Source organism: Photinus pyralis, unplaced genomic scaffold (genome assembly GCF_008802855.1).
Source record: "Photinus pyralis isolate 1611_PpyrPB1 unplaced genomic scaffold, Ppyr1.3 Ppyr1.4_LG5, whole genome shotgun sequence".
NCBI lineage: Eukaryota > Metazoa > Arthropoda > Insecta > Coleoptera > Lampyridae > Photinus > Photinus pyralis.
The window spans coordinates 45,625,712-45,643,379 of record NW_022170596.1 but is presented as its reverse complement, the minus strand read 5'-3'; the positions used below and the strand labels follow the sequence as shown (position 1 = coordinate 45,643,379).

General features: G+C 35.1%; 2 protein-coding genes across 2 annotated transcripts; one reads left to right on the top strand and one right to left on the bottom strand.

Annotated features, from left to right (window-relative positions):
* Nucleotides 1-1,230: 1,230 nt before the first annotated feature.
* On the bottom strand, nt 1,231-11,285 carry LOC116172196 (hemocyte protein-glutamine gamma-glutamyltransferase-like). Its single transcript, XM_031489354.1, has 8 exons — nt 11,179-11,285; nt 3,512-3,713; nt 3,238-3,461; nt 2,921-3,190; nt 2,611-2,873; nt 2,220-2,558; nt 1,572-2,168; nt 1,231-1,524 (listed from the first exon to the last, which is right to left on the bottom strand). Exons 2-8 carry the CDS (start codon nt 3,711-3,713, stop codon nt 1,296-1,298), a joined length of 2,124 nt encoding a protein of 707 aa, XP_031345214.1. The 5' UTR covers nt 11,179-11,285; the 3' UTR covers nt 1,231-1,295.
* Nucleotides 11,286-15,141: 3,856 nt separating this feature from the next.
* Nucleotides 15,142-16,015, top strand: LOC116172328 (transmembrane protein 231-like). The gene is made up of 4 exons (XM_031489521.1): nt 15,142-15,412; nt 15,454-15,617; nt 15,669-15,794; nt 15,849-16,015. Exons 1-4 carry the CDS (start codon nt 15,274-15,276, stop codon nt 15,858-15,860), a joined length of 441 nt encoding a protein of 146 aa, XP_031345381.1. The 5' UTR covers nt 15,142-15,273; the 3' UTR covers nt 15,861-16,015.
* Nucleotides 16,016-17,668: the final 1,653 nt, after the last annotated feature.

The window sequence follows — 17,668 nt, the reverse complement described above, 5'->3', positions numbered from 1 at the left end:
ATTTTAATTGTCAATTTTAAACAGGCTGTGTATAGTATTACTTATTTTGATTGTCAATTTTAATAGTATTTTACATTATTAGCCAGGTAAGTGAGTTTTTACTGGCGATAGGAGAAGTTGACTGGCGAGCCGTTAGTTTTTTTTTTTAGTCTTGTTAATCAACGTTTACAACTGAGTAACAAATAAACATTTTTTATTAAACATATGTCATACGTACATTCATTCGTTTCTTAGATGATATTACATTTTGATCTGTTACAAAATAAATTTCAAGAAACAATTCAATAACATAACAAACTATGGCAAAACGGCTCTATTTTTAAGTCTTGAAAATGGTTCCCATTTAACAACTGCAAGTGCAACGATACAAATGATCGCAAACATGTTTTTGGGTATTTAAAATATCGGCAGTGAAATTGTTTATGGCTGGAACTATTTCTTGCTGAAGAAACTGGAGATATCGATAACCGTTCAAATTTCCTTCGATAAAAGAAGGTCCAATCACATGCCTCGCAAACATTCCAGCCTGTCTGCAGGGTTATTTCGGGCCCAGTAACGGTAATTTTCGAGCCCACAATATTGTTTGAAAAATGAAGGTTTCCAGTCATTCTTTCGTAAAATTCTAGCCTTCGATCACATTAAACGCCAAAAAAGCTTCAATACAACATTAACTTTGTATGGATGCATTTTTTCGGTATAAAGAATAGTTCGTAACTACACATTTTTGACCAATCTCATGCTCCAAAGCAAGCTAATTGGTAGATAGTTTGGAATTTACTTCTATCGCAAGCAGAATGTCTCATTTTTCTCCTCGGAGGTAGCAGTTCTGGGAGAATAGTCTTTGGCACAATGTAGGTACGTGTATATGACAAACTAAATGACAGTAGGTTGTATAAGGAAGAGGCTATTAATTTGGATAATTGTTAGCAAATCACTCAACACTTGTATGAATATTTCATTATGAAAATACCAAGTACCTGTTATGCAATATGTAATTGCTAAATTTTGTGATTAAATTATATGCGAGTGTACCCAGGATGTAATTTCTTAAAATAGGTTTTTTATTGACCACATAAACGCTTTTTTATTGCGACAAAAATAGCAATATCAAACTAATCCGAAAAAAATTAACACGAAAACCAATGACGATCATACATGATACGAAACCCCTTCTTTTATCAATTGTGTGTGGTTAAATTGAAGAAATTTTGCACATTAATTACTTCCGGATATTTCGTAATGGTTTAATCATAACAATAGTCACATTAGCTGTCCAAATAACATCTGGAAGTGCTCTATTCTACTATAATAGTGGTACTGCCTTGGACACCCTGCATCTGTTTTGATGAAAAACTGGCAACGAGTGTTCGCTGTTTGTTCAAAGTGGGTGTCAAGGTTTCCGCAAATACAACAGTTTCCTTTCCTTTAACATCCCGAAAATCTACGGTTTTCGGTCTGATTAAACCATGACCTTCTACGGTGTACTTGCAGTTGGTTAGCGTGAGGTCGATTGGATTTGTAAAACTGTAACACACCTATATGAAATATCCGATGGGAACAAGCCAGTTTACCTGAAGGTCGCGTTCATATCTTCTCCCAATCTTCCGCGTTCTTTGACGTCGATCTTCATCGTGGGTTTCGTAAGTACAAAGTCGTCTTCCTCGCACCACGATTGCTTGGTTTCTTTGACGTTAGCAATTGCGTACAGCTTGACCAAGCTGTGGTCCACTAATTTGTTGACGTAGTCCGAGAAAGGCACGCGCAACTTTATTAAATCTTTTTGACCAGGTTTTAGTGCAAAATTTGCTCGTGCTGCTTTAAGCCGTGCGGCAGTTGTGCCGGTATAGTAAATCGATGAAGCGGTTAAAACCGCCGTGATGTTTCGTACTCCTGTAGAATTATTTTTGATATCGACTGCTACGTCGAAATCTTTTCCGAACGGTACAGATTCAATGTCAATCAAATCAAACGACACGTCTTCGGCGGTTTTTGGGGGAACGCTGTAATGCTCTTGAGCTCGTGGAACGCCTCTAATTGCGTTTGCAACAGCTTGTCGCTCTCCTTCAGATCCCTCCGGGTTTTTATACACGTCAGTAACATCCCATATATCCGAATCACCCAGATCGTCATTTTTCTGAGGATGCTTTGTCAATATCTTGCGACCGACACTATAAAAGGGCCGATTGAAACGTAGAGTTTTAAGAGGTAAAATTACTTACTGATAGCGGTTTATGGATAATCTCGAAAATCCCCATTCAGATTCGTCATCCTCTTGATAGTGACATACGTCTGCGTTTACTTCAGAAAATACAAATGGGGTGTCGTACAAAAATCCAACCTCGCCTCGTTTGACTGCTTCAGCGGATGCAGGTCCGCAGCAAAATACATTGCCGCTAAGCTCCTGAGGCGTTCCATCTATGATTTGCCAACCACCATAACCTCTGGGAAGATCGGGACGTGCCATCCAAACGTCGTTCCATACGTGGAAATTCCAACACGAATCGTTGCAATCTCCTTGCGGCCCGTTTTCGATAAGCTCTCCGAAGATGTCAAAGTATCTGTAACATTGACAAATTAAAGTGTATACCTCCATCATGAGGAGTTAATTACTTATCAATTGTAAGGGAACGATTGGTGTCATGCGCCGAAACATAATTCGTTACAGATCTACAAGGAATGCCCAAGGTTCGACAGACCGTTACAATTGCAGCCGAATAAACCCAACACTGCCCGTATTTGACTGGGACTCCACCGTGAATCAGATACTCATCCAGGATTGCAGTCGACCCAGTCCAATCAAACGGCGATGTACCGTCGGAATAATCTCCGTCCCACTTCCCCACGAGCAAGCCGTCGTCATCGTTTGAGTTAATCTAAAATTACTCGTATCATAATTGTCCCAAATTTCTAAGACACGCACCATCGCCGAAATGGCTCTTGCTACCAAAACCGGAGATCCTCGGTCGGAATGGGCCAGATTCGACTTTTCCAACAGTAAAATGGCGGCAGGTAGAACCATTTCGTCAAACTGTCCAAATATCCATTTCTTCCCTTTGGGATGATTAAACGAGCCTACCCAAACTTTACCGACTTCGTTCAGAATGTACTCATTTAGATCTTCTGCTTTGGGCATGTAGACGGGGTCCTCTCGGCACCAAGGGTTGAATATGATATAGATTTCTTCATCGCTCTAAATGAATGCCTTCATCAGCTACGTAAGTTATTCAGCGAACTCACCTTATAGTCACTTCTTTTATCTCGCGAACCGGCAATATTCGTTTGAACCGAACAATTCCAAATACCAACAGGTACAGACGCCGGAATGTGAGCGTGCAAGTGGACCACATTCCCAGTTTTTCCTCTAAATCCCAAACTCCACCTGTTCGCCTTGGGACACTCCGTCTGCAAGTGCAGGAGCGGTAGAATTACTCGAGTTCCCTTTGTAACGTTCGGAGTTGGTCCTAAAAACAACGCAGGTACTCATACTTGTTCAAGCCGCAATTGTACCTACCCAATGAAAATCCGACCCTCACAGTGTCTCTTTGCTCGTTGAAGGGTCGATCGAATTTGATGTCAAAGTGAATAGTTTGTCCTCTACGAAAGATAGCGGTGGGAGTTTCGGTCTTGGTTACTAGATCGTATTCGTCCGTGTAATTTTCCTTTGCGTTTTCACGAGGAAAAAACGTGATTGATTGAACGGTTATTGGTTCCATCTGTAAATAATTAACACTTTTTAAATGAATCATTTTCAGGAATGTTATTTAATTTTGTAACCTTGACATGGTGCCGTAGAAGGCATCTGTTTAGAATAAATTTTGCTTATTAACATTCAGTTTGAAGCATCTACTTATCATTCTAATTGCTTTATTATTTAAAAATAATAACTATTAATGTATGTAAATCCTGTCCTGCCCTGTAATTCAGAGGAAGTATCATTGGTATTTTAGGGGTACCGTAGAATTTCTTTAGATTTCAATTTATTACACCAAACCAATTACGTTAATTTTGATCAAAACGAAGGAACCCTAAAGTTATTATATAGGTATATTATTATTATTATACAGGGTGGCCATTTGAAAACGAAACAGAGCCTATTTTGGGAACCTCAAAACTTTTACGAAAAAATCCTCGGACCCGTCAATTTTTGATTCAAGGGGGAATCATTTTTTTGCTAGCTTCGCCCCCTAAGGGCAAAGCCCTAGCGGGGGTGACGACCACCCCCAAAATTTTAAATCGAATGGGGGGTCGAGTATACCTTATTTTGAAGGTATTTTTATGTGGATTATAACCCTTAAGTTTTAAATCGCTACTAATTTGCCTAGCCGATACAGGGGCTAATAAAAGTTACAAAAACGTGTCAACATTTTCTTATGAAAAATAATGCTTGTAAACGAATTAGTTAAATAACAAAAATTAATACAACAATAAATACAAAAAATGTTGTTCTCCTACATTCTGAACCGTACTTGTTGTTTTTCTTCTTTTTAATACCTGTAAGTGGCTATGCCAATTCTGCAACGGAAATCTTGGTTATTGTTATTGAAGAAGCCACAAATGATCAACACTTTCTCACTTTCACAACGCCCCGAAAAATTGAATGTTTGGGCTGGCATTTTTGGTAACCATATCGTAGGCCCCTTCTTTTTACCTGGCAATCTAACAGGAGAGATGTACCTGGAGTTATTAGAAAATACGATTCATCCAGCATTAGTGGAGATACTAGAAAATAACAACGAGTACTTGGAAAATCGTCTAGTATTTCAGCAAAATGGTGCGCCACCCCACTATGCTGCAAGGGTTCTTCAATATTTGGACCAAACGTTTACAGGACAATGGATTGGAAGAAGAGGAGCTATCGAATGGCCTCCTCGTTCCCCGGACTTAAGTCCGTTAGATTTTTTGTTATGGGGACATTTAAAAACTAAAATTTATGCTAGTCAGCCAACATCGCTAGAGAACTTGCGACAAGGAATAATTGATGAATGTCGTCAAATCACCCCAGAAGTTTTGCAAAATATACGGGAAAGGTTTGAACAAAACCTGTAATATTGTATGGAAGTCGAAGGCCAACATTTTCAACATTTACTTGAAAAAAACTGATTTAAATCTTAAGAGTTATATTCTACATAAAAATACCTTCAAAATAAGGTATCACTCGACCCCCCATTCGATTTAAAATTTTGAGGGCACTTGTCACCCCCGCTACGACTTTGCCCTCAGGGGGGCGAAACTAGCAAAAAAATGGTTCCCCCTTGGATCAAAAATTGACGGGTCCGAGGATTTTTTCGTAAATGTTTTGAGGTCCCCTAAATAGGCTCTGTTTCGTTTTCAAATGGCCACCCTGTATATTATTAATAGACAAATAATAGTTAAAAATATAGACAAGACCATGCCAAAATCATTTTTGAAAAGACAGTAACCTCATATGCGAAAGTGATCACTTAGATTTGATAATTTTTTGGTGTATGATAGTAAAATTTAAACTAATTGGAAGAAACGGCGTGTATTTTGTAGTATATGTGGTAGACATATAGACACGCTGAAATTGTTTAAATTAACTATCTAAAAGCGTCTTTACGCGAATGGAACGGTGTCAGTATCGTAATAAGGTAAAGTTATTTTCATAGAATTCCTCTTTGTTAACACGTGAAAATTAGATTCGGTTTTGCTGTTTTGTTGTTTAAAATTTTTTTCCGTTTTGGAGATTTCAATTTTAGAAAATCGGAAAGCCTCAAAGTTTATTTATTTCAAATGGGATTCTCTAATTTTAAATCGAACTTTGGCGAAACTTATAAATGACCACACGCCCAAAAAGAAAGGTTTTGGAGTTGTGTGAAGTTTTTGTGAAATGTCCAGAAAGTGTACTCCTCGAATGAAATTGTCTTTAATAAGGTCAATAACAGCCCTATGCCTTCCAGGGTCTGCCTAAGTTAGATTGAGGCGTTACCTAATGTGTAACAACTGAATTAATGTGAAATTTCAGAGTTTTGAAAATGTGGAAACTTTATTTTTTTAAAGAGAAAATTTTTCTTCTCTTCAGCCATGATTTCTACATTACGAAATAAGGGTAGTTTGTAATTGCATCTCCGTATCTACAATCTACAATGATCGTCGTATACATCTATAATAATTTTTGTTTTTCATTTGCCTATTATATGCCAATATTTTATTATATTTGTCATATGAGATATATAAAGCAGTCTATAACGCCCGAGGGTATAATGGATTGTCCTCGGGATTGTCATCTTATTATGCCCTCAAGCGGCCTGTCAAATATATTGACGGATATTATGTAATAAAAAAAGATGCTACTTGATATGGAAGCACTTTAATGTATATTGTATAATCATTACATTTGTATATTGGAAATGCATTATTTGGAACGATGGAAAATAAAATTGTGTATGCACCTTAGGCATTACTCGATATTTAACCCTCGGGCGACTTATAATCCTTCGGGGTCTGTGGCCCTCGGCATAAATATCGCCTTAATGCCCTTGATGCATAAATAACTATAAGTAGGCTAGTAAATGACCGTTTTGGCGTGTAATTTTTCGCGCCTTGACGGATTTGCTTGAAAATTTGGATTTAGGTTCCTTTTACCCTCTACTTCAAAGGTGAACTTGAGCCCAGGGTTGCTTTTACTTGGGGGGTGAAGGTGAGGGGTATTCGAGTTATTTGCGAGAGAAAATATTCATTTTTCAACAAAAAAACCGCGTTTTCAGACGTGTTTTTCGCAAATAACTCTAAAAGTAAGTATTGTATCGAAAAAAGTAAAACAAACAAAATGGTCTATATATGAAGTCTGTAGACCCAGTAGAAGCAAAGTTGTAGCTTATGAAAAGTAGGTTCTCATTCGTCAAATTCCAAATCGAGTACTTCAACGTGAAATAACCGAAAAATGTAGCACTTTTCGGGGAAAACTTATGAATACTTTTTTAAACTATTTGAAAAAACCTTTCTTTTTGTTTTTAAGAAAAGTTTCTAGCATCAAAACTAAGTGAGTTCCGCTCAAAATAAAGTTGGTCCTTTTTTTTGGTAAAAAAATCAAGGAAATCGCCCCCTAATTAGCACCCCAATTGTAATTAAGCGTTACCGCTTTACAGTTTACTTTATTTATGTATTGTTTATATGATCTGTAAGTTTGACCGGTGCAAAGTGCTTATTTTTGAAAAAATGTAGTTTTGACGAGAGTTTTGAAGTAAAAAAAAATTTTGAAATTTTGAAAGATTGCATTTTTTTCAAAATAACTTCAAAAGTATTGGTGCTACGAAAAATTTACAAGAATAAAAAAATGTAGCTTTTGCTTTTCTTTGTTTTTCTGTAAAACAAAAATTGGCGAAGATATGGCTGTTCAAAGTTTGCATACACTCGTCATTAGTGACTCATTCGAGCCCTTTCACCTACAACGCTTTCAAAAATATGGGTTCAAAAAAAAATTAATTTGAATAATCTTATAGCTTTTAAAAAAAACTACAAAATTGTTTTTTAAAGCACTTCGTAGCTTATAATTTAACCGATTTATGAGTAAAAAACCAATCACATATTTAATACACCAAAAGGCGTGTAGTTACTGGAGCATTGTAAGATACACATAATGTAATGTGCTATTTAGGCACAGACATTTCACCCATCCTTACAAACTATATATAAGCGTTGCGTATATATGTGTATATTTATTTAATAAAAATAGCAAAGAAATCAAAATTTAATGTTACTGTATACATAATCCCAAATTGCTTGAATTTACAATTACAAGATTAATAGGGGTAGTTTCCACCCCTAAAAAATAAAGAGCAACCAACGGCACAAATCCAATTTTGAAGTGGAGGGTAAGAATAAGCTAAATCCAAATTTCCATGCAAATCAGTGGAGTCAAAGTTCCTATGGCATTGGCCCGTATGAATAAAAAGAAGCATGTGCTTAAACTTGCAAAATTCATAGTAAATACTCATAAGTGCCCCTTCACACTGGGCTGCTCAGCAGCTCTGCACTGCGTCCCGTCCTATGGCTAACCAGCGCTGCTAGGTCGCCCAGTGTGAGGGGGCACTTACGAGTAATTACTTTGAATTTTGCAAGTATAAGCACAAATGCTTCTTTTTATTCACATGGGCCATTGTTTTAATTATAACTATTTTAGAGGTAAGATTTAGAGGTTAAACTGTGATAAAATCTTAAGTTATGTTGTTTAATGTTAATTGATATTTAGTCACTCCTTTAAAAGATGATTTGAATCAATTACCCGCTTTAATTTACAATTATACGATTTTTTCTAATAGGGGTAGTTTTTTCCCCTAAAAAATAAAAAGCAACCCTGGGCTCAAAATCAACTTTGAAGTGGAGGGTAAGTAGAACCTAAATCCAAATTTTCATGCGATTCGGTGGAGACGCGGAAAATTACACAGTATCGCCGTATTCCACGTTCATTTACTGGCTTATAGCAAAGAGTTTATAGTTACTCTTTGCTTATAGATAGCTACAACGCGAAGCCACATCATAAGGAATAACTTTCGGAACTTGTGTCGTTATGCATATAATTCAGTATTTTTTCATAGCAAATTTTTGAGAATTTACTAATTGGAAAAATCGAGGGGTAAACCGCGATGGGAAATCAGTGTACACGTTTGAGGAAATCTATGGGAAATCATAGGAATTCCGGAGGAACTCCTAGGAAAGCTAAGAATTCCAAGGAATTCCATGTGTATTCAGGAGGAATTCCAAGGAAATCACAGGAACTCCGAGGAAATCAAGGGAACTCTAAAGAAATCAAAGGAACTCGTGCTGCATTTTATTATTTAATTTGGTCTTAACTAATTTGTTTATTTGTTTATGGTATTTTTCTCATTTAATAATGAGTTTTTCTCATTGCAAATAGGTCTATTAAAATATAAAATAGTGTTTCGTCTAAGGTCGTGTCTTTATCCGTCCGTCCGTCCGCTCCGCTAACTTTGCGACGCTACTAGTTCTTTATCTTAAGAGCTATTGTTCTACTTTTTTCGCTATTTGGTTCGTTATGGTGTCGAGTCTTGTACCAAGGAAGGAATTTTTTCTGTACCGCTTACAAAAAAAGTTATTGTAAAAAAAACAAAAAACCGTTTTTTACATGTTCCATAATTTTACACTTTTGCCGTTTATTAACGATCCTAGAGATCGTTTATAATTTTGCATTGCTATCTGTCGCCTGCCGGTTGGTCTCTCCGTCTGTTCCTTTGTCTGTCTGTCCATCTATCTGTCCGTGTGAACGATAACTTTGTTTAGAAATGTTCGATCGCTTTTACATCTCCGTGAGTTATGAACTGAATTGCATGAAATTCAATATGGGCATAGATTTAGCCATACAATACGCAATGCCAAAAGCTGAATCGAATCGATTCAAAATTCACAGTGCCCTTTTCGCATCTCGACCATTTATAAACCGAATTGCAAAATTTTTTACTTATAAAAGTATTTGAATGAAATTTGATACATAGGCACTTGAAATAAAGGAAAATCAAACGCAAATTTCAAAATTTGGTTTTGCGCATCCGCAGTGCCAACTTTTTTATTTATGGAAGAATTTAAACGAAATTTGATACATAGGCACTTGGGATAAAGGAAAATCAAACGCCAGTTTCAAAATTTGGCTTTGCGCATGCGCAGTGCCAACTTTTTTATCTATGGAACATTTAAGTGAAATTTGATACTTAGGCGCTTGGAACAAAGGAAAATCTAACATTAGTTTTAAAATTTAGGTTTGCGCATGCGCAGTTCCAACTTTCTTATTTAGAAAAGCATTGAAATGAAATTCTTCTCATAAACTGAAATTGAAGTAGCACGTCAACAATGGATTGCCCATGTGCAACGCTATCTTTCATATTTGTGGGCGGATTTTTACGATTTTAACAGAAGTTGCATCTTACAAATGGGAAATGAATGCAAGTGGAAATGCGCGCTTTATGTAAATCGTTTACGATTACTTTTTAACTTGACACTTGACACTTTTATATTTTTTTTATGGTTTTACCTCGGGTTTTACGTACCAGGAAATTGTTAAATCAACGGAATAACAATGAAATAATTAAAAAACTTTAAAAAATCAGAGGAACTCACAGGAACTCCAAAAGAAAATCGAGGGAACTCCAAGGAAATCAGAGGTATTTCGTGGAAGTTGGAGGAACTCGGAGGAAATCAGGGAAACTCCGAAGAAATCAAATGAACTCTGAAGAACTCGAAGGAACTCAGAGGAAATCTAATATTTATAGGAAATCAGTGTACAAAATTTGGGTTGCGGTTTACCCCTCGGGAAAAATATACACTACCTCATCATGTTACCCTAAATTCAAAAATTTTTGTTCAAAACAAACTTTTCAATTTGGAAGACACCGCTTACATATGTAAACTTACAGGTTGTTGCTGTAATCGTCTTGCAAGGAATTCGCAAAATGGACAAATTGTATAAGTTAGACATTTTCAATAATGACCGACAGTCGGTAATAATTGCTTTCCTTAATTTGATATTAAGACCAAGAATAATCGGTCGTTTTGTATAACCGATAGTGGAGTTGGATTTTTGGAATTTGTACGAAAATATTATAAGCTTGCGCCCTAAAAACATTCCTCATCGTTTTTTGTCGCAATTGCAGACAGAAAAAGTGTGCTTTAATGAAACTCTCCCTAAATTAAAGCACTTCTTTTTGTGTTTCCAACTTCTGTTTTACTTAGGTAGGTATATTATATGGAGATGCGTCAGATGCGTGAAACTGAACACCCTGTTTAGAGGGAGCAAGCAAGTTAATGAAAATCTGGAAATTCAGATAATTACCTAACATTATTGTTACCATCTTTGGTGCACAAAAATCCTCAAGAAGCTTTTATTTATCACCCCATTTCCATTTCCAAGTTTAAGGCGAGACATTTTTAAAATTCTTAAATTGATTATACAAAATGATTAATTTACACATAATATGTAATATATTGTCATCGCCCGTATTAGTAGTGAGTATTACAACATGGGAATTAATTAATGTATAGTTGTTTTTATACATATTCACAGAAAATTAAACAATTAATAGCCATGCAATATTGCCATATAAATTTACAAATTCTTTAGAAAACTGCGCTGCTTTTCTTAATGCATCAGACAGATTTTCGAATACATAGTAAAAGTTCAAAGAATTTTCAAAATAAGAAAGGACATACCCTTATGATGATCAGTTGTCAAATCAGTGAACAAAACTGATCTAAAGTTCGTCTCGACGTAGCTTATATAATTTGTGACGATCGCGCGCTCCGCGGGGTCTTCTTTCCAATAAATCACAATCAATTATGTAGCATTCACAAATTCGGAATTTATCGTGTTATGAAAAAAGAATTATTTGCTTAATTACCATTTACGCTTGATTATTAAAAAATTATGGGTATTTCGATTTTATAAATTTTAAAATTAATATGTACGAGTCTACTTCGGAAATTGCTATTCGATATATGTTATGAATTTTTCATCGTGTCTTATTCTAATAATGTATATCCTTGATCAATTATTTTATTGAATACCTTCTGATAAAGTAAGGTGAATCCAAAGTAGGTATTAATTAGGACTAAAATATGTTTGTCGGATTTATGGAGGTTTTCCTAGGAGGCACCCACAGCTTTCAAATGGCATGGCATCGTGATATTTTCCGTAACATTTGGATTAAACTTGATCGTAATTATTTAAAATCATATTTGTAGGAGTTTCACTTTTTCTAATAGCGCTTTTGCCGAAATGAATTACCTACAAAAAAATGATTTATAGATACCAAAGTTCAGCTTATTTTGAGAGACATTAAATAAGTGCACAACAGATTGTTATAATTACTTACTCATGATCATATAAAACTGGAGCATGTCTGATTAGGTAGGTACTACATTATATATCCGCCAATCTGATACTATAATTACAGCATAGGTAATTGTCCATCAAAACATCACTTCATTCGTGGAATGTTAATGAGGTTATATAATGGTAATTTTTTATTTTAGACCTAAACTTTTTGTCATTGATATTCAAAAATCGTTTATAAATTTAAACGTTATTGTTAACTACGCTAATAGCAGGTACCTATCAAACGCATTGTAATTTTGATTTGGTCATCTAATGGAGCCAAACAATTTTACCATTGGGTTATGGTGATAGTTGTGGTGTAACCAGTCATATTGAACACAAAAGATGGCTTCTTATTGCAATAGGTACCTCCAGATTCGCAACGGTTGATTTAGGGTCGGAAACTCGGAAAACTAAATTTTTGTACCACTTTGAATTTTTGACAATGAAAAGAAGCGTCAAATCAAGATTTTTAAAAACTCACTCTATTACCTTTCTTAAAATACACAAAATTTGATTTGCTACTGAGCACGATACATATACAATGATTTTACAGTACCTAGCTTCATTAAAAGAAAAAATTCTAACAAAAAAAAATTTATCTTTTGGTCCACTTTCGAGTGATATTTTTAGCAAAATAGCCAAATCATGTCAGTATTCATAGATCAATTAAGAGCTGTAATGCTGTATTCTGAGTTTAACGGCATAAGTTGATAAACAAATTTATAATCAAGTGGAAAGTTCTCAAAGTAATAAAATGTGCGTACAATTTCTGTAGTATGGACGGTGTCTAATTTTTGTTAAATAGCCGCAATTTTGTACTTATTATTTTATTTTATTAAATATATTTCAATTTATTAAGTAAATCTGGGGGATTATTTACTTTAAGCACAGAGTTGGTTCGTTTCATTTGAATTTTTTTCTCAGTGGTTTTTTTGCTTTTAGAAAATGTGTAAATGCGTAATTCTTGTTTCAATTTGATCGCTTTTGTTATTTATTTAATTTAGATAAGGTTTTAGAAGTAAGTCACATCTTGCAAAGCAACTTTATGAAATAGGCCCCTAGTCGTTGTGATAAGGGAAAATTAATCAATGCACGTGCTGTTTATAAGATAAGGTGTTCTTATTAAAAGTTTAAACCGTCTGAACAGCCACCGAAAATTTGTTTATCTTATTCATTAAGCCAGTTTTGTTTGTCATTTAATTCTATGTTATAAATCAAAGAAAAGTTCAGAAGCTGTCGGCTCTTTTGTAAGTTTAGTGTTCCTATCTTTGGAAAATCTTGTACGATCAGATTATTTGGATTATTTAAAAAAAAGGTAATTTTAAGATTTCTTATTTTCATTTTCGATGCCTGCGTGGGGGGTAATATGTCCAAACAAGCTTTGTAAGCTTTTTTTCTTATAGGGATTTTGTTTTACTTTTTTTTCAGTGTTTCGGAATACATTTTTGTCGTTGCCTGATTGTGTGTTTATTCGAATCCATTGTTTGACCCAGATAGAGTTGTCATGTCAGACATTTTTCTACTCGTGATCAAGATTTAGTAAGTGTTAATCAAAAATTGTGTAATAAATTCTTTGGAATTTTCGGAAGTTGATCGAGGCTACAGAGTTTCTCTAATTGAGACATTTTCAGTCAGTATTGGAATTTTTCTTATAGCAGATGCCGGATGAGTACGAGGAGAGATTATATATAGATACGAAGAATCGCTTACGATTTTTAGTAAGGGATTTTTTTGCCACTCAGCTCGCAATGTGCGCATTCGGAAACCAGACTTTTAATTCGGCTCATATTCAATAGTACTGATGCTTGAACTTGTCGAAATCAACTGGCCAAGATTTGACATCGCTGTCTCTTGTCGTTCTCGAGTTAGACGAGGAGCAGACAGACAGGCGGACAAGAGGAATTTTTATTGTTTCAAAAGCTCCCCTAAAATTGTAAGTTTCAATTTTGTTTTGTTTTGAGCAAGCTGGACAGGTGTTTTGTATCCAATAGAAAAATAACAGCAAAACATCAAATTACTTATTTTTTTACGAACGAAATGCTTTCCTATAACAAGGTCATGAGATATTTATCCTTCGGTTTTTTCGAAAGGATGTTACCAGACCTCCTCAAATCCGAAGACATCTGCCAAGTGGGTCCTGTTTTTATGTTCACTTTTCACAAATTTTAACTTTTGCCGTTTATTGTGCTTATGAATTCCAGACATTTGTATTGTGATCCTTTGAACTTGACCACAATTCAAACATGGGGCTTGTTCAGCTTTAGCGATCATTTTGGGCCAGGAAGACCCAACATGTTGATCTACACCATAATTTGAAGGAAACGGTTGAAGTCTGTGCCCGAACTCGGATTCGTACGAGAAGAGAAAAAAAGCGCCAATTTGAACAAACTGGGTCACCATGGGTTGCATTGTACAAAATAAAATAACATAAAAAAAAACAAAATTAGTCTCATTCAGCAAAAAATAGCACATGTCTGAGACACGTCAAAACTAATTTATATCCTTGACATAGAAAAACTGATACCACTTGACCCTCTAATTGATCTAGTTGATAACGAATACAAAATATTGAGTATATTGGGTACTTAACAATAAAGGAAATAAACGACTTAACAATACATTGTAATTGTAATGATACCAAGATTTCTAAATCACGGCGTAGAAAAGCAATCGAAAAACGAAATTTTACAATAGCTCTAATTAGCCTTCTCCTTAAGTTGACGATATTGTCCGAAATATATAGATGAATGTGCCTTACGTTTCGCCCAGATTAAAGGGGTTTCCTGCGTGGATTTATACGGTTTCAGCTTTCCTGGTGTGAAGGTGCGCCTTTGTTGATAATAGCGCAGATTCAAAGTGCTTCAACTTATGCGCGGTTTGAAACAGGCGTAGAATATTTTATTTCGTGCGAATATGACTTTCCTATTTTTAGTTGTACGGTTGTAAAAATATTTGCCGTCACGCAAGTCTACGAAAGAAATTTGCCGCTGGCCCGAAAACGCACCGACTGGTGTCACGTAGTGCAGCGAACCTCAAGGAGGAAAAGGGAATTGGCAACGGCTAGCCAGGAGAAACGGGTCTTCCAGTGAAACTGCCACCGACATTTGACAAAGTGCATATAATTTTGGGCGCCAGGTGTGTACAAGTCACGCCCTAAATTAAGTAAAAAATATCAACTAAAAATAAAATAAGAATACAAGCTTTGTGACTTGTGAGTCCTCGGGCACCTGGAATATATAGTACACCATCACCATCTACAGAGAAATCATTCTTCAAACCATTTACTGCTTCAATTGCCTTGTAAACAATTATTGTTAATGGTTAACAGCATAAATGCGCAATTATTGATTTCTATTCAGGTATTGCTAAGCAACCAGGTTGAATATCAACATTGTATTCATTTAAGTGTTTCCACCCAATGAAAAGCAATGGTGGTTTTAGAAATCTATTCTAAATGTTTGCCAATAAAATACAAGACCTATTTAATTTCGAAAGCAACTTTTTTTACCTTAATACTAAGAATAATTTCCGTCATTGCGCCTTTCGTGATAGTCTATAACAGTAGAGGTAAGCGACAAATAGCGGAATTTCCAACCATTGATTTTTAGCGTTTTGGTTGAAGCAGGACTCATTCTACGAGCAGCCGAGCGTACATTTTAGGGGTGAATATATTTTTGGCGCGTTAACGAATGTCGCCACTTCGCCGATCTTTTGTAGTAATTACCCGTTCCTTCAAAAATATGCGGAATTTGACAGGTGCCCTCTTGTCAAGGTATGTTTTTGTTTCGCCTATGCTTCTAATAATTGCAACGTGCTTTTCCAGGTAATAGAAGTAACTAAGAATGGAGATGATAAAATTGACGAACTGCAGTTTAGTGTTACTGTCGACATTACCGAATTGGAAATAGTGTCGTTCTACCTAATCCTAACATTAGACTACAGTTTACATGTAAGAAAACCTATGCAAATGCCGTCGGTGTTCAATTCACTATTTTTAAGACAGTATGCCCCATGAAAATGCAATCAGCCATCATTGTACAGAACAATGGCCAAAGTTTTACGAGGGACATTACATTAAATGCCCAATTAGGACTGTTCCAATTTGAACCATTAGGATGCCACCAACATAAGACGAACAAAAGATACAATTATCCTATTGTAAACGAAAAAGAAGAGAATACTAACAAATTTGATCTTTCACGGATTTTGGAGGAATACAATTTAAGAAATGGTATGTATCCATAAATAGCCACTATTATTATCAAAATCATCAAATTTATGTTGAATATTTCTATAGAGCAGTTTGTGGCATATTTACCAACAACACTTTTTTTGTTATTGTAGTTTCAACCCGTCTGATAAATGAATACATGACACAAACACCAAGGAAATCATCTGAATTTGTTTTGAATTTAATAATCCAGTACCCGATACACCACGTCTACTACACACCGGGATTCTGGCAAGAAGTGAAATGGGCATGGATCCAGTTTCTATCAGTCTTTGTTATATTTTTATGGTTTACAGAAAGGATCATTCAATATGTGTTTGATAATCGTTTGGTGCCTTTTTATGAAGTTTCGCCTCTAAAGAAAACGCAGTAGGTAGTAAATCGAACGTATTTTTAATTAAATATAAATAAAATAAAATAAATTTAATTAAATACGTATAACTTGATTTTTACTGTTGATTCATAATAGCATTGAATTTATAACTAAATTCAATGATAATAGTATTTTCTGTTAAATTTAGCAAATGGTGTTGAAATCAATTTTCAGCCTATAGAGAGACGGTAGTTGTGGAAAGAATTGCAGTCTTACAAGATGAATTTAATGTGTTTTTGTTTTTTGAATAAAAGTAATGGAAAAGTTTTTTTTTAGTTTTTCCAGTGTCTATGTGGTGCCATGATGGATTTTTGAAACAGAAAACTTAGATATAACCGAGTAGAATAGATTTCTTTGAATTGTTACGGTCTATACAGTGTGATTGATTTTGCGTGTCCAAGCCTATATTTCTTTTATTACAAGAGATAGGATAATATAGTGTAAGAAGAAAAACTACTCTACTTTCAATTTCTGATAAAGCTACATATTCAAAAAATCAAGTGATATAAAAACAAAAAACATCAGAAAACATTATTTTCTTGATCTTACAAAAAAAGAATAAACTTATTTCATACACTACTTATACTATTTATGGACATGAAAGTTGATTATTGCGAAAATCACGCAATTTAGGTATTGTAGGTAGGTAGGTACTCTACTTCTTTGTAAGGCAAACCCGATATACTTCCCTACCGTGAATGCCCTTTACAATTTGTGTATTATAAGTTGTTAATTGTTAAGTACGTACCCCACGTTTCATAAACCGATTTCAGGTTTTAAAGTGAGCAGCATTTAAAAAATGGCTTCAATGTTGTGTGCGTCGTAAAATTAATTATTTTTCCATTTACCTAGTTGTCCGTCTATAACTTATTTTAGCAATGAATGTTTCACCCACTTGTCCATGGAGTGCAGATGTATACAGGGTGTTCAGCGAGGATGGGGATAGGGCGATATCTCGGAAACGACTGCAGATTTTCAAATTCTTAAAACTTTGTTATAAACGTAGGCTATGACCGTAGGTATGTTTTGTGATAAAAAGTTTTTTAATTAAACGCGTCATCGCAGGGTGGCACTACCTACCTTAATTCTTTTCAATGGAAAACCCTCCCTTTTATTAGATTATTGGAATTTACAACATATATTTCTGATAACTTTACTTATAAATTTAATAAAAGTATGATATTCCATTTAATGGCCGTTTGCACCGACAAATTTAAGC

Coding starts and splice junctions, on each gene's coding strand:
- LOC116172196 (XM_031489354.1), bottom strand. CDS start 3,713: ATGGAACCAATAACCGTTCAATCAATCACGTTTTTTCCTCGTGAAAAC. Junction 3,191..3,237: donor ATAAAAGAAGTGACTATAAG/GTGAGTTCGCTG, acceptor GCATTCATTTAG/AGCGATGAAGAAATCTATAT. Junction 2,559..2,610: donor CGTTCCCTTACAATTGATAA/GTAATTAACTCC, acceptor TCAATGTTACAG/ATACTTTGACATCTTCGGAG.
- LOC116172328 (XM_031489521.1), top strand. CDS start 15,274: ATGGTGGTTTTAGAAATCTATTCTAAATGTTTGCCAATAAAATACAAG. Junction 15,413..15,453: donor GATAGTCTATAACAGTAGAG/GTAAGCGACAAA, acceptor ATTGATTTTTAG/CGTTTTGGTTGAAGCAGGAC. Junction 15,618..15,668: donor ACAGGTGCCCTCTTGTCAAG/GTATGTTTTTGT, acceptor GTGCTTTTCCAG/GTAATAGAAGTAACTAAGAA.